The following is a 19,298-nucleotide window of genomic DNA, read 5'->3' on the forward strand; positions in this document are numbered from 1 at the left end:
TAACGGGATATTCGGTGGCAATTCTTCTCGCAAAAGAATTGTCGCAAGAAGGGCGTGGGAGTCAACTCTTTAAAGAACTCCGTAACCATCAGATCTTTTAGAACCCATCCTCTTCAGAATAAACCCCCCACCCCCAACCTCCGGGCCGACACCGTTCTAGGTCCTTGAGAGCGATTGGGCACGGTCATGGAATGTCGAAAAGTCACGCCTTCCCTTCTGGCGTATGGTCAACATATGCCTATGAGAATGTTTACCGACCCACACACGTGGTGATAGATCGGCATTGAAACCCTCTCACAGTTTGATTCTCGGTTAGGTGATGGTGTCTTCATCTCGAGACAGCTTCGAAGATTACATACCAACCTAGGTACTGGGCAGATGACGCCTCAGCGCACAGGCTCCCGAACGTAACCGCCCAAGCGGCCCTCCTGCGTGCGTGCTTTCTTCTCCCTGATAAAAACTAGCGAGCAGGGATTCCAAGCGACTGGTGCAACCTTGTAGCTTCTAAATCAAGGTCATTCTGATCACAGGTTATTATGAAAATCGCATAGGCACACAGGCTGCCTCCCACGCCGCCGACCTCGCTGCAACCATCCCAAAGGGAGGTCCGGTGACGTTTGGAGGGTTACGACGTATGTATATCAAAAGGCTGATATCATCGAATCAAAGACCCGACTTTCTCTGACTCGAATGCGGTCCATCGTGTATATATGGAATATATGGCATATCTGGTATGTTCTGGTATGTTCAGTAGTATATTCAGTGTATATTTTTGGCGAGAGCCCAAGCCATCCAGCCAAGCGTTCAGTTTGGATTGATCGGAAGTGCCCATCTGGTAAGTTTCGGAGAAGTGAGGCCGTGCCCCAGATCAGTTGAGCGAAGGGGCGTTAATGGGTCTGGCCCAAGGACAACCTGGATGGACGGGCAATATCGAGGTCTACTCCATAGTACATCGGCCACGCGCTACCACGCTGCCACGGTGATCTCATTGACAGGGCGTATTTTAACGGGTAACGGTTAAGCCAGGCTACCCGGCGTAGCTCGCCTGGGTTCACATTCTGGCCTGTGCCGTGCCAAGTCGTGTACGTATGTTTCAGAGTAATCAGTCGGTGGAACCTTTTACCACGATCGCCAGGACCAGTGCGCGTGGTCCTGTAGGCTATACTGCATGGTAGAGGACAATCCCGGCACCGCATCGCGGGAGGTGTCGCTAGGCTCTGCACGCCAGGGCGGGTAGCTTAATATCGAAAGTCAGCCGCATGCCGGGAATCGCTAGCTGTCAGACTTTAGATATCGTTGCCGGTTTTCTGGAACTCTTCTTTTCTCTCTCTAGGTGAGCCGGACTACCTAGGTAGATAAGCCTCTCAGCGTAGCCTCTCTCCATCTTGAATTCATCCGGGAGGTAGCGGTAACACAGCATAGCGTAACCGTTTCGAAAGGAAGAATTCATCCCTAATACCCCTTATCCCAGTTAGGGTGCCCAACAACCTGGCTGGGCAACTTTGGAGCTTATTTAGAGCCCGGACATGGAACATTAGACCCGACAAAGACGGTCTGAGGACCCAAATTCGTAAAGCGTTATGCTTGTCTTGATATGGACACTGATCCGGGAAGATAGCGTGTCGCATAAAATACCTAGGTCAACTGATATCGACAATAATATCTTGCATATGCTATGTAAGATGTATCCTAATATCCTAAAAGGTAAAAGGTGAGCGAATATGGATGTATGTATTCTGTATGTCGATATATAATTGGTGGGTATAGTGTAAGAGGGAGAAAATCCGATCAGACGCATCAGACGCGAGTAATGTTCGCGCGCATTTTTTTACGTGCATCGTACCTAGAGTGGATCCGGATCCCTATCAGATTTACGGGTACACACCTAGCAATCACGGATCCGTACATGGGGGTGACATTTCGGTTAACCTTTTTCTGCTGTTTCCCTTTTGCTTTTTCTACATATGGATGTAATACTATGGTATGGTATCAATGCGGATAGCGGATAGCGGATGGCGGGTGGCGGGTAGGGCAGGTACCGTCGCTAACTTTACCAACCTAACCCATGGATCCCAACCCAGCATCATAGTAGACAAGCAAGCAAACGCCTGGATAAGGTTTTTGGATCACCTGAGCGGGGTACAGAGAAAACGACGTGCGAATAGGAGAAAATTGTAACCTTGGAAGTACCGGCCGTTGGATATGTTCGGTAGGTGTACCTGCTGCAGTCTTGATGCTGAGAGTTTAACTTATCCCTGTAAAATTATAGTTATATTAAGCCAGATCAAGCTAGCAGGCTGTTGCTTGCAGTTTCTTGCAGGAGTTGATGCCTTCATTGGGCAATGCATGGTTTTTGATAGGCCTGTGATAGGTCTTGACTCGTTATGCCCTACCCCTCAGCCGGCCAATCCCCGCGACCCCTCGATTTCTTACTCTCTAGTTCCCCACTAAAGCTCGCTAGGATCCATGTACATAACCAAAAGCGTAGGGCTGCGTTCGAGAATCCGAGCACTTGGAAGACAGTTAGACCAAACACACAACTTCGATACTCGCTTGTGTGCCTCGGTATCTGCGCTTGTAATTGACTCCTAACAGTTCCTAGTCACCTACCTAGGTAGTCAGATCGTTAGCGCAAAACGTAATGTGCGCCATTACCGAGGGGAAAATGGAGACGAGACGTGGAGACGATATTCACTCCTCATCTTGTCTACTTCGTCTCCATCGTCTCCATTATCTCCATCACCCCGGAATCCATCTAGAATCCATCTTATCTCAAACTACGAAAACCGAAACCGGCCATTAGGAATTATACCAAGACAAAGATTTGACCTGAGACGTCAGAACCAGACTTCAGATATTTAGGAAATCGTGGAGAGATTCGGATACGGTTCGATCAGCCAACATCGAAAACCAAAACGGGAATCCGAAATCCGAGAGGAATAAGGAATAAGAATTGCAATATGGCACCTCTAACTCCACACTGGGCCCAGCCCTCACATCCCGATGTCCAGGACGTGATCATCAACGCGCATGAATTCACATCCAAGAGCCTGTCCAAAATCTCGCTACCACCCTTTGGGCTATTTGCGAAGATGGACTTCCCGCCATGCACTCTCGCCCCGGAGCCGACATACGCCACAGTTCAGTGCGGCCGAGACAAGCACCTGAACCTGAACAGTGACTTGCTGTACATCAACCACTCTTGCGAGCCATCCCTAATCTTCGATACCGCCACCCAGAATATCGTCGCGGGGCCCAATGGCCTGCGCGTCGGCGAAGAGCTGACCGTCCGTTAAACCTACCTAACTCACCAACCTAGGTCCTACCTATCTACAAGTGAGCCCGTCCTTTCCATCCCGCCCAAGCTTACCTCCGTCATAGTTCTTCTACCCATCCACAGAATGGCACATGGCCCAGCCCTTCGATTGTCTCTGCGGCAAACCAACCTGTCGCGGCCGCATCAGCGGCGCCAAGGACATGACCCGAGCCCAGCTGGAAGGCGTGTGGCTCAACGGACACATCCACGAGCTGCTCAAGGAGCAAGAGCTCGGCGGAAAGGAACCTGAACCTGAAAATGGCAGTAGTACTAAACCCTCCGCTTCTTCCGTTCCCACGACAGCATCCGACGATGCCACCGCCGAGGCGCTAAGAGACGCCTTGAAGCACGCCGAGAAAGTAGTCGAGGCCGCGAAGATCGCCCTGACGTCCTACCTCGAGTCCGCGACGGTTAGGGGCAAGATTGGCAAAGGAGGCGCCAATAGCTTCGGAGTTGCCAACGCCACCTCAGCCGCCGGACTTACGAGACGCGGCGTGACGTCACGGGAACTGAGCGGTGAGATGGGCGGCGATACGATCTTAGCTACCGGATCTTGAAGTGGACGGGGAATTTCTTTGGTTACAGTATTTTGATTATTTAGGAACATTTCTTTTCTCGAATTCAACATTCGCGTATCGAGTCGGCTTTCAACAGACCGACTTTATTCGCTTCAAAGACAATATCAATAGATAGCAGATAACACTCATACAAAGTTCTAGTCACATAGAGATACTTAGAAATTAGGGCGCAACGTTCATTTTTAGATGATTGATTTAAGTATTTATGATACACCTGCGTCAAGCAGCAGGACCTGAATACAGAATCTACCACACACTCTACCTCTACCAAGTCTAACAAAATCCATAACGCGCAAACGCCGTGCTTCCGTGAGCATCAAAACCGCAAACGATGAGCTTAAGGCTTTAAATAAACGTCCGTTGTCATCCGTACATGTCATTGATCTCCTATCCACACTTTCTCTAGAAACTTGAAACTTGAAACTCTGCTCCTCGACCTCAACTCTGTGTCTCTTTCTCGTCTCCCCACCGTAACCAGCTGCTCCTGGATCTGCTACCGGCATCGCTACCCACACCTTCGGCATATCTGCTCTCTTCCTCCTCCCACTTCATCCTCTCGACCCTCGCGCGCGCCAGGAACGCTCTCGCAAACCGCCATGCTTCTGTATCCGCCAGATTCCAGGCCTCTATCGCGCTACGAATGCGCACGTCCGGCTCGAGCTTGCTCTTAGCAATCTCTCTAGCACGTTCTAAAAGGTGCGGTTCGTGCGCTAAATCATCTATTGTCGGGACCGGTCCGTCGGCGGGGTCATGCGTGGGCTTGGGCCTGCGCTCGGGGCCGGGGACAGGAGTCTCAGACTTGCCATCGTCGGTCCCGTTGGTCGGGATATCGAAACCGAACCACCAGTCTAAGTCATCGGGCACGGACTCCTTCTCCGCCGTTAGCCAGAGCGTATGCGAGGTTGCGTATTCCCCAGCCACAGCGTCCTTGAACTTTACGACGCGCATCGAGCCGGATATCCCCGTGCCGAGGAGCTCCTGGAAGATGAGATACAGCCACTCGTCACGCTTCTTTATCTCCCGTCTGATGTAGGCGATATCTAAAGTGTCTTTAGAGGAGTCTAGCGTGCGCAGAGTATATGGATGGGGTACGGTTCCGATAGTGTATAGGCCGGTGGTGTTTCGGTAGCGCGATGGAGTCGAAATTTTCATTGGGTGTGATGCAACACATGGTGAACATTTAGGGATGTTCGGCGGACACGATGATGGTACCGGACTTTCACTACAAGTCGCGAGTAGTGTCGCCAATTCTAAAGCTGGCTTAACCATATGCGTTGTATGAGCTGGCATGGGCTTGAGGACGGCGATTCCGTTGGAGAAAATATCTTGCCACGTATTATGCAGATGTGAATTAATTAGGAGGTTGAGACTTTTGATGCCTTTCTCGCGGTTCGCTGCTGTTTCCTCGGCGACTTTTTGGTAATTCTTTTCGACGGTTTTGGCATCGTAGAATGCGAGAGAAGTGTGCGACGGGTCAACGAGGAAGGTCTCACTAGAAACAGCAGAGATGAAGTCCTTGACCGTTTTATTCTTGGGGTTTCGGAGAGCGTGAACGATAGCATCTGCGATCTGAACCTTAGGACCAGCAAAAAGAGCATTATCAAAGCCTTCCCATCTCGTAAGGCCGGGGTATTCTCCTCTTCGCAAGAAAGAGAGCAGTGGGACTTCGTAAGAAGCCATCGGGAATAATAAATGGTGTGCCAAAAGTCCACCACCCATATTTTCCCATGCTAGCCAGCGCATCATGTCTTTCTTGAACCCAGGTTCCACATCTAATCTCTGAAGTTCGTCATAGAGAGGGTTGTTCATAGCTTCTGCCGCACTAAGAATAACAGGTTTGAACCCCTGAGCCCACCAAGCACGTCTCCATGTAAGTAGTAGCGCGCTCTCGGCTTCCTTCGTAGCTTCGTCTCGTTGCAGTGTGGTGTCATAATAACAGTAAACAGGAGCCCTATCCTTTAAAGGCGGGAGTAGAGCGCGATTCTCATCAAGTGTAATAGACGAAGAGAATGGACTTCTCCAATTCCAATTCGAATACCAAGAACTTCCTCCATATGTTGAATTTTTCTGCTCTGGTGGCTTATGCGAAGCAGGACGAAAGGGGTTCAATATGCTCGATGAGAACTTATGGTCGGCGATCGATTTTGATAGGCTTGGTCCCGTCGGTATAGCATTGGGAAGTGTAAAAAGGAGGGTGAACAACGCGAATATGCCAACAAGGACGAGGAGCAAAGTAACTCGCCGTGGGGCTAGTCGCAACCCAAGCATCCCACCACGATTCGGCATTTTGGGTGCTTGGGATCGAAGATGAGATAGGGAAGTTTACAAATATATGTACAATTAAGTAGGTAAAAAATCAAAAGATCGTCGAAGCGCTAAAGGATTGCGTGTTGACCACCCGGTAGTAACGAGGTACAGTATGGGGAGGCCACGCGTGCCAACATAGATTTCGTAAGTACGTACGTCGAACGAAGGAATGACAGAAATCGGAAATGTTCACGCGTAAAGTATTAGACTAGGGTTATATCATGGCTTTAAAGATGCCTTTTCCATAGATTTGCGAACTCCAGTTGTCTCGCAATCTTGGAACCTAGTCATTCAATCCGGACATCCCCTAAAAAGACAGACAGCGGGATGCGTTGAAGGGTCAGATTTAAAAGTTTAAACTGATCAAATAGGGATGCAGATAGTTTCCACATTGGTGTGGGGTGTTGGTGAGAGAGAGCCAAGGATCACATGGAACTAAGTGGCTGTGTAGCTGACATTGCAGAATTGTGGCTGATGATTTAACAATTTGTGGAACCAACCAATAAACCTTGGTAGCGTACTTGTTATTATTAAATATAAAATTCAAATCACGTGTGGCCTAATCAAGGCTGCCCACACCTTTCACACAACGCTGAAGCGAACTTTTACAAAATTCATTATTCGGCCCCTCCACCTTCAACTTTCATCTACGACTGCAACGCCAACATCAGAAATCAGACAACATGGCACCCGCAGCAACCGGCGCGAAGAAGCAGAAGAAGAAGTGGTCGAAGTATGTAAAGAATCTATTAAATTAATATACAGCACAATTTTAGCTAACATTTGCATTACAGGGGCAAAGGCAAGTACCACGAAATTTCGCGATAGACGACGGCGCATTCTGAGAGGACGCAACGAGAACTCTCGCGCAACGATTTAATGGACATGTTGACTAACTTCATCTTAATACAGTCAAGGACAAGGCACAACACGCCGTCCTCCTCGACAAGACCACCTCCGAGAAGCTCTACAAGGATGTTCAATCGTACCGCCTCGTCACAGTTGCCACTCTCGTCGACAGACTAAAGATCAACGGCTCGCTGGCACGAACATGCCTGAAGGATCTTGAGGAGAAGGGACAGATCAAGCCCGTCGTCACGCACAGCAAGATGAAGATCTACAGTACGTTTTGATGAACCGCCTTGTATATATAAAGCATGTAAGGCGGATGCTGACCTCTGATATAGCCCGAGCTGTCGGTGCCTCCGACTAAACCATCAGTCTCACGATACCATGATGAAAAATGACATTCGGTCGGTTGACAACAGACTTTAACGGACCAGATGGATCGCGGATAGGGATTTGATGGATTCAGGCATTTGGTCCTCGGCGTAGCATTGGGACGGTTATGGTTCAGTATTTCGCTTGCAATTGCATTCAGATAGGGACCAAATGAAAAAAAATCCCTGACAACTCTGTGTGAACTTTGTTCATCTTGCCGTTCGCCCATTGTGTATTTTGCTGATGTATTACTCTCCTGAATTTGATCCTTAAGTTGGCCCCTGAGTATCGTGCTTAACTATCCCAACTAAATATCGAACAGGTAACTACCTGAATACTTAATATAACCCTGGAGGCATTTAAGTCTATATGTAAGGTAAAGATTAATAGGAAATATAAAGTAGCATGTCTAGCACCTTTGACTGGACACTATGAGGTAAGTACTAGGTCCTTACAGATATCTATAAAAATATTCAAAAATACCGATTCTCGTTCAAACCACGATCTTAGGTTCTGCGTATCAACTAGCTAATATCTCCCTTGTTGGTCTAGTACAGTTGGCGGTGAACTATTAGGATTAGGGTATATCCGAGACTACAGATAGCCATAGACACGATTGCATCACACCGGTTGGCTATACCCGACATGATATGGAGGCTCACAGCTGTCATGGCCATTGCCTATTGGCATATTTATCATGTACGAAAGTCCGTAACAGGTACTAATATATGTATAAAGTAATTGTAACCTAAGTTGTACCAAGTTCCAGTATTATGGTATGTATAGAGGTCAATAGCACTCTTGATAATAGTGTAAAGCCCACAACATATCACTTCTAAAATTTGTCATGTACGTAACCCGGTTCTTGTAACCGTAGCACGTAGATAAATTCCCGATCATCATCCAATGAAAACCGATCTTGATGAATTTCTATAACTATTAGCGCGGCTGGGTTGCCGTTTGTCTGTACAAAGTTACAGCCGACCAGCCAAGGCTGGACCCGCCGCTTGAGCCGAAAACTTGACTCGGGGGACGGGATGAAAGACCTATAGACCCCTGAATGTTAGATGCATGTGGGTGAACATCCTGACTCTTTTTTTACCGACACGCGAAATCGGCCATGTAAAGTGTCTGGAAGTCTGGACGGGATCTGCGCACTAAACGGAAAGTTTGTCATAATCTAGATCTCTCCTCAAAAATCAACAATACGATATGATAGAACAAAGGGTGAGTGAATAGTAAATCAGTAGGATGATACCGACGTAGAGGTAGGATGAAGAGTAAGCAAGGTTAATAGGTATTTCATACGCACTGGTGGCAAGTAGTATGGGAAATAGCGTAAAAAATAGCTCGCATCTGATCTCTGATGTGAAGTGAGATTGCTAGGGATATCTTAGCTTGGATAGGTCATCCCGAGATTGTCCGGTAAAAGCCCTTGAGGTTTAATGTTAGGATTAGGCCTTGTGGCAGCCATCAACCGCCTAAGTTGCCGCCCAAGTCGACCTGGTCGACGTTACTTTCAGCACTTTCAGTGGACTTCAGTGGACTTTAGTGATCACTTCAGTTATTTTAGTGATTTTAGAGGATTTTTTTCAGAAAAAGAAGGAGGAGAAGAGGTGCTAGTCCCATTATTACACGTGACATTGATTGGTTTCGGGGCAACCGCAGGTTTAGAAAGCGAAGGAAAGGGTCTCCGTGCAGTCTTAGCGGCGGGTCCGGGAAGAGTCGCTAGAAAAAGCTGTTCTCTTTGGCAGTTACCCGCAGCAATTTTTTTTCCCTCCCCCAAAACCTATTTTCTGCACGACCCAGTCGCAGGTAGAAATATTTCGCTCGGCGTCTGTCCGTCTTTTTCATCTCTCCTCTCCATCTATTTTCCTCGTTCACTTCCTATCTCCACTCACTCCTTCTACGTTTCAAAGATCAAGCAATCTTTGAATAGCCGACAAGATGTCGTCTGAAGAACAAAAACCCAAGGTCTTGGGCATGCCGGTAAGTTCGCAGCTCCTCCCACTTCTCCAGTCCTCAAATCCCTCGCGCAAGCATCGCCTACTCCCCGCCATCATATACCCATCGATATTCCCAGCGCATGTGATCGATTGCCTCAATTGGTTCCTACGACATCATTGAGACGGATCTTTGAGCTACTTCGAGATGATTTATTGCCTCGACCGAGTTTATCATTGGCGTGGATGGCCGTGGAAAAATTCTCACAATATTTCCCTACTTCCCTCACCGTGATTTATTACACAAATACGTATACGATATGCTATATTACAGCTTTACTAACAATGTTTATCACAGCCCTTCGTGGCGGACTTCTTGAGTATGTCTTGCTACCTTTCCAATTGAATTCGAACGTTGGCACGCACACACTGTCGCCATTATTTCGGTTCCTACCTCGGCATAATACTTTTAACGACGCGGGATAATTTTTGCTAATCAACATTTTAGTGGGTGGTGTTTCCGCTGCCGTCTCGAAGACTGCCGCCGCTCCTATTGAGCGTGTCAAGCTTCTTATCCAGAACCAGGTACGTGAATAATTTGCAGATCCTTTTCCCCTGGTTTCCTATCTGCAAGAATTTCGCAGTTGGGGTTACCGAACCCGGGGCCCACAATAAGTGCGGAAAGCTTTACATGTTCATTGAGCAATTAAAAGCTTCCTTATATTTGAAAATATTTAGTCGAAATTTACAACGCTAACAAATTGGATAGGATGAGATGATAAAGGCCGGTCGTCTCGACCGCAAGTACGATGGTATCGCTGAGTGCTTCAAGCGAACCACCGCCGACGAGGGTGTTATGTCTCTGTGGCGTGGCAACACTGCCAACGTCATCCGATACTTCCCTACCCAGGCCTTGAACTTCGCTTTCCGTGACAAGTTCAAGCAGCTGTTCGGTTTCAAGAAGGAGCGTGATGGATACGCCTGGTGGATGGCTGGTAACTTGGCCTCCGGTGGTGTAAGTTTCATTCTATATTCTCTCTATATCTACTTGAGCTACCGATGCTAATACGTAATGCAGGCTGCTGGTGCCACTTCTCTTCTATTCGTCTACTCCCTCGATTACGCCCGTACTCGTCTCGCCAACGATGCGAAGAACGCCAAGAAGGGTGGTGAGCGCCAGTTCAACGGTCTCATCGACGTCTACAAGAAGACCCTCGCCAGTGATGGTGTTGCCGGTCTCTACCGTGGTTTCATGCCTTCCGTCGCCGGTATCGTTGTTTACCGTGGTCTATACTTCGGTATGTACGACTCGATCAAGCCTGTCATCCTTGTCGGCTCTCTCTCCAACAACTTCTTGGCCTCCTTCCTTCTCGGTTGGTGTGTCACCACCGGTGCCGGTATCGCCTCTTACCCTCTTGACACTATCCGACGTCGTATGATGATGACCTCTGGTGAGGCCGTCAAGTACAACGGTACCTTGGATGCTGCCCGCCAGATCGTCGCCAAGGAGGGTGTCCGCTCCCTGTTCAAGGGTGCTGGTGCCAACATTCTCCGTGGTGTCGCCGGTGCTGGTGTGCTGTCGATCTACGATCAGCTCCAGGTTCTTATGTTCGGCAAGGCCTTCAAGGGCGGTTCCGGTTAAATACCCTCCTCATACCCCAATAGAACTGGGAGGCGTGGTGGTGTAATACAGTGGATAGGCGACAGGGCCGTTGATAAAAGGGGCGTGACGGATGCTCCGGTGGAAAGTTGTTACAGGGCATCACTCATTGCCGTGGCGTTCTGGAACAGCTTGATTTTGCGGACGGACTGGCAGGGCAAGGCACTTGATGACATTCACGTCTCGTCAGCTAGTTACCCGCTGTAATTTAGATCCTAGGCAATTCCCTTTGACTGTATTCTTTCTGCTATGCGTCCTACATCTCCGCTTGTTTCGGCATTCGACTCGGCCTGATTCCCACGGTTGCATACGACTGATAGACATTGAATGAAGTGATTTCTTGATCAATCGTGGTTCCTTGTATTATGTGAATAATTTGTCTATCTGTATGCATTGTAAATGTGAGAATATCATCAAACACCAAAATTTAACCAGTAATTGGTGAAGAAATCCTCAAGTTGTATGGAGTGATTGTAGCTGCTCCTGTGCTACTGTGATTGGAGAATGTAGGCCAGGTGGCAAGCAGCTGCAACATAGGTAGGTCGCACTTGCCTTTGGCTTCGCGTGTGCATCGCGCTCCCCAAAAATACAAACCATTCCTCTCTTAATTCCAATTGCATATCCAAATCACGATCTTTGCAAATCTCTTCACCGTATTTCCCAACCTACGCAAATATCGAAAGCACCAAATTAAACCATGCCCATAAACCCCTCAGCTAGCGCTCGCGTCCGAGGCGCCTCTTCAGCCGCCTCCCGATCTACGAAGGCGTCCAAAGCACAGGCTTCTACGACCGCGGGGCCCTCTAGGGTGCGAGGCCAGAGTTTACAATCACCGCAGGTGATCGGCTCGGACGACGATCCGTTCGCGGAAGACGAGAGATCGCAGCAGCGGCAGGGGAGAGGAAGAGATAATGATACTATGGAGATTGATGAGGGAGAAGGAGAAGAGAGCGAGGAAGAGGAGAGGAAGACGATACCGCCCGAGCTGCTGACGCATGTGCTGCATCAGTTCTTCGAGAAGGACGGCACGAGGGTGTCGAAGGATGCTAATGCGGCGATCGCGAAGTATATGGATATCTTTGTGCGGGAGGCGATTGCGCGGACGGTGGTGGAGAAGGAGAAGGGGTTTCTTGAGGTGAGTTACTTGACGGGTGGTGTTGATGAGTGTGGAGGGGGTAGAGGGTGTGCTGACTAGAGAATAGGTTGAGGACTTGGAGAAGGTCGCGCCTCAGTTGTTGCTTGATCTGTGAAGAAGTAGGATTGGGAGAGGAGTCTACATCCTCCCTAAAGGCAAGAATTGGCGTGTGAAGAGTCTGTGTTATGGGTAAGCCTGGAAATCCCCGCGTATCATAAATTCTGTTCTCACAATTGGTAGCTGCTGCACCCGAGGACATGGTTTAGTCAGACTTGGCATGGGCATCATGAGCATCATGATCGACCGTGACAGATCAGTATCAACCGGCACTTGTAATTACATAAGCGACCTATGAGATCGATTCACGATACCATTTTCGTGGAAGGTCGTGGCACCTGTCAATGCCTACTCGTTTCGTCATGCCACTAGGGCGGATTTCCGGAGTTTTTTTGAGAGATCTATTTCTATGCAGAGACTATCCCAAACTTGACAGTAAGGCTATCAAAGCCTCGTATGAATACGCGGCAACAACTGCTACAGACTAGGCGTTGGCCTTGTCATATCTTGATGGGGACGTTTTAGTGTCTTTCTATTCCCAAACTCCCATGATCGCCCGCATGGGACAAATGCATTTTGGGTCCTACGATGGCTCGATTATGGATCTTTGCCTCTCAACTTAGTATCAAGAAAGCTTCATAAAGCCTCATGATAGTTCCAAAGTGATCGTCTCTTCAAAGCGCGACCATGCTTATGAACTTTTGCAACTCGAGACGATGGCCTTAACTCGTTTCAAGCAACCTACATGACTAAGAAACATTTCAATTGTGACAAGTTCCATATCTGTAGATCATCGTAGTATTAACGAAGAGCCAGACGCGTCATTAGGCTATGGTCAATACTGGTTGATACTCGGTTGATACTAGCACTTATTCGTCTGAACTTCTGGAAATACGGGCTTTATTTCATTGTCTGTTGTTGACTGTTCTCGTTTCTAGAATGCGTTTGGGGATCAGACGTGCAACGATATTAAGTTATAAACTATCCCTGTTATAGCAGTTGCTTACTCACAAATCTGGCAAATCTGGTTTGATTGAGGCTCCTTTCGTACTTGATCTCGCTAGGATCCAGTGCCTAGCTGCCTAGGTGCTTATTGAAACTTGAGGCCTGCCGCTTTAAGTCCATGTCTTAAGCCACACCTGATTTCTGCTGCAAGCACAACGGAATCGGCATTACCGTTTTCTACGCGGAGGTTTCACGTATCGAACGGTAGTTTTTTACGGACTCCAGCGTTGATCAACAGCTTCATGGCTTTACCATCCTACAACCACAATATAGGCCCTTGGTACATAGATATGTACATAATATAATATTGACATATTACAGACTGCAACTGCAAAAATACGAAGCCTGTTTGAACAGGAGGAATCGAGCCAAGTGAAAGTATGGTATTAGGAATAGTCAACACTTTGCCAATTTCTAGCTTACTGCTTTGCTTACATGCAGTATTAACCACCTGGTCACATGGCCTGCAGTTAGCAATAAATGACCATCTTACTGCAGCCAACAGAAGTAAGGAGTGTCTTACTGGTAACCTCCGGCTATTTCCGTGTGTCTGACACTCATATATTCAACCTTTTTTTTAAAAAAAAGAAAATGACTTTTATGTGGTCGAAGCAGCCACTTAAGGCTATCTTGATCATATTCCTTCTATTGAAGACAGCTGCTCTTTTTCCATGGCTCTTGATTCGTTACTTCCTAAAATCATCTCGCCCGTTTCCAGAATGGAGTTTAAAATTGTGTATTATAAACCCTCTGGTTCGGCAGCTTCTTGCGTATTATGTGTATACTCGATCGGATGCTATGTCTAGTGTAATCTCGGACCATCAGAAAGCAAAGGAACGACATTCTCTTGCGGCACCTGCGGAGACAAATCTGTATTCCGGAGTTATAACCCCCGGTGTGGCGAAACCAGCTGCCGTGGGCGGATTGTGGTATCCAGCACCATTACACGAAGGGTCACCGAACTTCGACGATGAGAAGGTGGTACTACATTTCCCTGGTGGCGCTTTTGTTCTAGCATGGGGCCAGGAAACGTCCGGACGTGTTGTGGCGAAGGCCATGTCCCGGTACCTAAAAGCGACCAGGACCTTTTACGCACAATATCGACCATCAGTTGACAACACGACCCGTTTCCCAGCCGCTGTACAAGACTTAGTCACCTTCTACAACTATATCCTATCTTTGGGCGTCAACCCGCAAAACGTGATATTGTCTGGGGATTCTGCAGCGGGAAACTTGGTTATTGCTTTGCTAAGATATCTTGAGACGTCATCGAGCCTCCCGTTACCAGGCGGTGCGATGGTCTGGTCTCCTTGGGTCCACGTGACGTCGAAAGCCGGCGCGGATTATGATGCGAGCAGGAACTCGGCAAGTGACTCTTTAGTTGCATCGTTACTTCAATGGGGTGCCCAGGCCTACTTTCCAGAACACCGGCCAACCGCAGAGGAAGTGGCTTATATTTCGCCTTTGCATCATCCATTCCGGACCAGAGTTCCACTATTCATCCATGGCGGTACCACGGAAGCTATGTTCGACACAATCGAGGAATTTGCAGAGCAGATGACTGCAATAGACAACAACGTAATCAGATTTCATCCAACGGAATTTATATCGCACAATCTGATCATGGCTTATGAAGGAGTAGGACTTGAACGTGAGGTAGAAAGCGCATTAGTAGATGCCTACAACTTTTTTAAGCAGTGAGTTTAGAACATTAAATTTAAAACATTACATAATTGAGCTGTCAAACGGTGATATCCCGAGCTTGCTGAAGTCCGTTATATTTTACATAACGGTTCGTTGGGTGCACCTGGCATAACTCTAATTGCTGTGGCTAATACCTGATTAAGCCACATTGGAGGAAAAGCAGCAATCAGAAAATAAGATCGATAAGTCTTGAGCGTTTAACCTATTTCGTCTAATAGTGCTGGGATGAAACTAGTTGAGTTTGGCGGGCGTCACACAAGACCCTGCTGAAGCAAGATCCGTGCTCCGAGAAGCCCCTGGACCGGGTCCCGATTAGCTTTAGTCGCTTAGCTATCCAACCTTAATTCTATTCAGCCATCGCTTTGTTTTGTGGAGTCTTCTCCCTACCCCAGTCAACTTTCCAACTTCAACTTCCCCCGGATTCGAAACATTTTGGGACTCTCCATCTTGGAGGCAACCTTTGACTTGTCGCTAGGATGGACCAAACGGGTCTGGACCGTGACAGTTTACCGCCTTCAAGAGGGAATACTTACTACTATCATTAAGGATTAGGGATGAGCAATACAATTCCCAAGTGAGACAGACCGAACGGGTACGGCTCGGAAGATAATTTATTTGCATCGACATGACGCGCATCGCCAATAAGCCTCATCTTGCTGCCATGATTGCCAATGAGTATTTACAGGAATCACGTCTATCCGTGTGGCTCTGCTATTGCCAAGTACATCCCGATATGAGTCGTATTGGCTAGTACCAGCAGTTCATGTAGCATGGCGGCTGGCCGACATGAGATATCTCGGCTGCCTAGAGCCCGTCTTATGGACACCCCGGTCTATGTGGTAGTATCCCCTAATCCAGATATCTAGCCCAAGGTCAAAACGTGTTTCATAGATTTCTTCACTTCCAGCCTCACCCTTGACTGTAGATGTCGGGACATGGGTCATGGAGTAGTCCCCTAGCATGGCGATCATTCATCTGCTTGCCGCCATATCCCTTATGGTCTTTAAGTATCATGCTGCTCCCGTTGATGCCAAGTTTTATTTTTCCTCTCTCAATTCATTTCAGTGCTAAACGTTTCTCTTTGGGATCTTCATTTCCTCGTTTTTTCTTCTCTTTTCGCAACAATAATATTCGTCAGGCTAGTCCTACCAGCGCAAGTCGCTTTATTACGATCGCTCTCTTAAACGATATTCTCTTCTTTCGAAGTTAGGAAACAGTTATTCAAACCGTCAAAATGCAATTCACTACTGCTGCTCTTCTTACCCTCTTGGGTGCCGCCTCTGCCCAGAAGGTTCACGTCGTTTCGGTCGGTTCTACGAACGGTACTCTCGCTTTCAGCCCGGACAATGTTAAGGCGGATGTTGGTGATATGCTCCAGTTCCAGTTCCGAGGTGGCAACCACAGTGTAGCTCAGTCCAACTTCGACAACCCGTGCTCTCCCATCGCCGCCCACACCAACACGACTGGCATCTTCTCCGGTTACCAACCCGTAGCCGCCAGCCAGGCTATGGGCATGATCCCCACCTACAGCGTCATGGTCTCGGCCAAGACCCCTCTATGGTTCTACTGCTCTCAGGCCAAGCACTGTCAAGCCGGTATGGTGATGGTTGTTAACGAGAAGTGAGTATTGAATTCACACCATTGATTATGGATTTGTGACTAACTTTGATAGCACTACTGCCAACTCTTCGCGAAGCTTGACTGCTTTTAAGACCCTCGCCAAGGCTCAAGCCGCCAACGTCGCTCCCACGCGTGCCAGCGGTGGTACCAGCGGCACCAACAGCACCACCGGCTCTACTGGTGGCTCCACTGGCTCTGGCTCTGGCTCTTCAGGCACCGGCACCACCAGCGGATCCGGCTCTACTACCAGCGGAACTGCGTCCAGCGCCACCAGCTCTGCCGTCGCTACAGGTGCCGCCACTATGGTCGGTGTCTCGAGCTCTGTTGGTCTCGTTGGTTTGGTTGCTGCCATGTTCATGCTATGATCGGACCGTATTTGGAATTAAATAACCGGAAACATGTTTACAGTCTTCGGATGTTAGGACTTAATGACGGGAAGAAGCGGATCGCGCGGTACCCGTCCAGGTCTAGACTTATGATAGTATGACCTGGAAGAGACGAACGGGGGCTCAGCCCATTGGATGAGTGAGCACGCCGCGGCAGATCTAGAGAAACAAAACACCACGTATATATACATCATATGTACATTGGATTCTTCGCCCCTGGGGGCTGGCAGCGGCTCGGTTTTGCATTATTGTGCAGTTAGATGAAATGCCCTGATTTTGGAATAATAATACCTGTTGATCCCATTGAGAAATATGAGGCTTTAGTCTTGAGTGTGAAATGTTATGGCTTGCATATATGACTTCGTGACAGTGGTCGATCTAATAATTCATTGGACTGGCTGAATACGATAAACGTAAAGTATGATACCTACATCCTATGGTAGATAAGTCTTTCAGAAAACCAGACCCACGACATGTTGACGCTGAGGTATAAATTTTCTATTTATTACAGCCACACTGTATACCTTACACCATTCCCTTTTCCATTACCCATATTAAATACCAAAGCGAACCAAAAACCAACCCCATTCTCCCGCTGTACATCGTACATGCTTTTTCGCTAAATCATATATCTATCCATAGGTATATATAAAATCACCCCACTCATTCCTCGGCCCCGGGAATCTTCCTCGGCTTCCTCCCCTTCGCCGCGCTCTCGCACAACTTCTTCCGTGGCTCCTTGTCGAGCCAGTTCTTCTCTCTCTTCACGTACCCGACCTTCGAGTACTTGGGGCTGTTCTCGAAGAACCGCACCCAGTGCGCGAGCGCTTCGTAGGTCTTCTCCTGCGCTTCTTTTAGCTCTTGCTCTTTTAGGGCGGCGAGCTCGGCGGTACTGAAGTGTGCGTCGACGGCTGGGTCGTCGAGGGGCAGGAACATGTCTTCGACGCCGCGGAGGTCGGGCGTTCGGTCTTCGGCGAAACAGCCCGTTATGTAGGACCGCGCGGCGTCGGCGCCGGCGAAGAAGCGGTAGGAGCCCCCTGGGCCGTAGGTTCGTCGGTTCAGGGATACGTCGTAGATGGAGCCGTTGATGGCGAGGTAGATGGGTTTGGATTCGTCGGTGCCGTCGAAGGTTGCGAGCTCGGCGGGGGTTAGGTAGATTGGTCCGCGCTGGGGTAGGTTATGTGTTAGGGAGGTCGCAGGATGAATTGGAATTTAGGGAGGGGAGGATGTACTAGTTGCGTCTTCCACCAATCCAGTTGCATATATTTCGGCGGCGCGCGCATGTTCCAGAAGAAGGACTCGCCGCCTGAAACTAGGTAGCTGAGCCCACACGAGGCGAAGATCAGGAAGGAGATCACGCGCAGGATGTCCACCCACGGACTATACTCCTCCTCGTCGGTGACTAGCTCATCGACGCTCGGCTTGGGCTTCGGCGGCGCTGGGGTGTCTGACTCGGATGTGTCTAGCTCCTCGACGATGGCGGTCCTGTAGGTCTCGTCCCTTGCGGGGCCTTTGCCTTTCCGCTGACGTATTTCGGCCATGGCGGAAGGAATTCAGGGTTAGTTCGAAGGTTCGATTCGATGGTTCTATATAGCTTTCTAGATGGGATTGAATTTGATTAAAGGTGGTATTATAGATATTATGTATATAGTTTACATGAGAAGTGGAAATATAGGAAATAGAAATGGAAAGATATAAAGCAAGGTGGCCTCGTGCTTCTGGCGTGTAGAGCTCGTATAATTTCGTATAGTTATGACGGAGGTTCTAGCTTCCGCGAAATGCGAATTGCGAATTAGAGACCTGTGGTTGGCTGTGGTTGGAGAAAGCGGATGCTCGGAACCTCGCCAAGGATCCAAGGTTCTGGCACCTGGCGCCAGTGAGCTTAGGTAAGATAACCAGCCACATCGTGGCGCATGCAAAAGGGACTCGGAGATTAGAAATAGGGGTAATAAATCTACCGCTGCGGCATGCTATAACTCCACAACCTCGGCCGCGTTTCGCTCTCACGGGTGACCGGTGGAAAAGCTGAAAATTCGGGATCTACGCGGGCCATAACTCTTTAAAGCATAGTCATCATAAACACTGTCCTGCCCGGGACCGACTTATATCGGCCAAGCCTTGATTCGTCGTCGCTATGAAGATGCGGGTGAACTTCTTCACGACAACTATGTCCCTCACTCATCACCGCAGATGTATATCGGTTTTCATTCGCCCTTCGGCAAGATATCAGGATACACCAGGATACCCCTCATCGTGACTTAATCAGCACGTCAACATGTAAATTCTCGGGATGATGGTTGTCTATATATATGGGCGAAGTAGCCCGATAAAGGAAACGTAAAACCTGTAACTTAGATAGCAAATCA

General features: G+C 48.5%; 8 protein-coding genes across 8 annotated transcripts; 6 read left to right on the forward strand and 2 right to left on the reverse strand.

The window, feature by feature from the left end:
• Nucleotides 1-2,524: 2,524 nt before the first annotated feature.
• On the forward strand, nucleotides 2,525-4,103 carry GGS22DRAFT_46151 (uncharacterized protein). Its single transcript, XM_047967139.1, has 2 exons — nucleotides 2,525-3,287; nucleotides 3,382-4,103. The coding sequence occupies exons 1-2, from the start codon at nucleotides 2,961-2,963 to the stop codon at nucleotides 3,871-3,873; spliced, it is 819 nt and encodes a 272-aa protein (XP_047816381.1). The 5' UTR covers nucleotides 2,525-2,960; the 3' UTR covers nucleotides 3,874-4,103.
• On the reverse strand, nucleotides 4,103-6,541 carry GGS22DRAFT_46147 (uncharacterized protein). Its single transcript, XM_047967138.1, has one exon. It carries the CDS (start codon nucleotides 6,178-6,180, stop codon nucleotides 4,333-4,335), a length of 1,848 nt encoding a protein of 615 aa, XP_047816382.1. The 5' UTR covers nucleotides 6,181-6,541; the 3' UTR covers nucleotides 4,103-4,332.
• Nucleotides 6,542-6,784: 243 nt separating this feature from the next.
• Nucleotides 6,785-7,414, forward strand: GGS22DRAFT_195796 (ribosomal protein S25; the record flags this gene model as incomplete). The annotated part of the gene is made up of 3 exons (XM_047965723.1): nucleotides 6,785-6,938; nucleotides 7,119-7,323; nucleotides 7,389-7,414. The coding sequence occupies exons 1-3, from the start codon at nucleotides 6,885-6,887 to the stop codon at nucleotides 7,412-7,414; spliced, it is 285 nt and encodes a 94-aa protein (XP_047816383.1). The 5' UTR covers nucleotides 6,785-6,884.
• Nucleotides 7,415-8,975: 1,561 nt separating this feature from the next.
• GGS22DRAFT_169723 (mitochondrial carrier domain-containing protein) lies at nucleotides 8,976-11,373 on the forward strand. Its single transcript, XM_047962360.1, has 5 exons — nucleotides 8,976-9,411; nucleotides 9,724-9,745; nucleotides 9,874-9,950; nucleotides 10,135-10,380; nucleotides 10,444-11,373. Exons 1-5 carry the CDS (start codon nucleotides 9,370-9,372, stop codon nucleotides 11,005-11,007), a joined length of 951 nt encoding a protein of 316 aa, XP_047816384.1. The 5' UTR covers nucleotides 8,976-9,369; the 3' UTR covers nucleotides 11,008-11,373.
• GGS22DRAFT_169724 (uncharacterized protein) lies at nucleotides 11,372-12,864 on the forward strand. Its single transcript, XM_047962361.1, has 2 exons — nucleotides 11,372-12,349; nucleotides 12,401-12,864. The coding sequence occupies exon 1, from the start codon at nucleotides 11,723-11,725 to the stop codon at nucleotides 12,218-12,220; it is 498 nt and encodes a 165-aa protein (XP_047816385.1). The 5' UTR covers nucleotides 11,372-11,722; the 3' UTR covers nucleotides 12,221-12,349; nucleotides 12,401-12,864.
• A 939-nt stretch (nucleotides 12,865-13,803) lies between these two features.
• On the forward strand, nucleotides 13,804-14,955 carry GGS22DRAFT_169726 (Alpha/Beta hydrolase protein). Its single transcript, XM_047962362.1, has one exon. It carries the CDS (start codon nucleotides 13,814-13,816, stop codon nucleotides 14,921-14,923), a length of 1,110 nt encoding a protein of 369 aa, XP_047816386.1. The 5' UTR covers nucleotides 13,804-13,813; the 3' UTR covers nucleotides 14,924-14,955.
• A 1,074-nt stretch (nucleotides 14,956-16,029) lies between these two features.
• Nucleotides 16,030-16,938, forward strand: GGS22DRAFT_46234 (uncharacterized protein). The gene is made up of 2 exons (XM_047967140.1): nucleotides 16,030-16,546; nucleotides 16,599-16,938. The coding sequence occupies exons 1-2, from the start codon at nucleotides 16,161-16,163 to the stop codon at nucleotides 16,909-16,911; spliced, it is 699 nt and encodes a 232-aa protein (XP_047816387.1). The 5' UTR covers nucleotides 16,030-16,160; the 3' UTR covers nucleotides 16,912-16,938.
• A 389-nt stretch (nucleotides 16,939-17,327) lies between these two features.
• GGS22DRAFT_169729 (cytochrome b5) lies at nucleotides 17,328-18,735 on the reverse strand. Its single transcript, XM_047962363.1, has 2 exons — nucleotides 18,165-18,735; nucleotides 17,328-18,099 (listed from the first exon to the last, which is right to left on the reverse strand). The coding sequence occupies exons 1-2, from the start codon at nucleotides 18,471-18,473 to the stop codon at nucleotides 17,596-17,598; spliced, it is 813 nt and encodes a 270-aa protein (XP_047816388.1). The 5' UTR covers nucleotides 18,474-18,735; the 3' UTR covers nucleotides 17,328-17,595.
• Between the last annotated feature and the right edge of the window lie 563 nt (nucleotides 18,736-19,298).

Source organism: Annulohypoxylon maeteangense, assembly GCF_022496945.1.
Source record: "Annulohypoxylon maeteangense strain CBS 123835 unplaced genomic scaffold GGS22scaffold_15, whole genome shotgun sequence".
Taxonomy (NCBI): Eukaryota; Fungi; Ascomycota; class Sordariomycetes; order Xylariales; family Hypoxylaceae; genus Annulohypoxylon; species Annulohypoxylon maeteangense.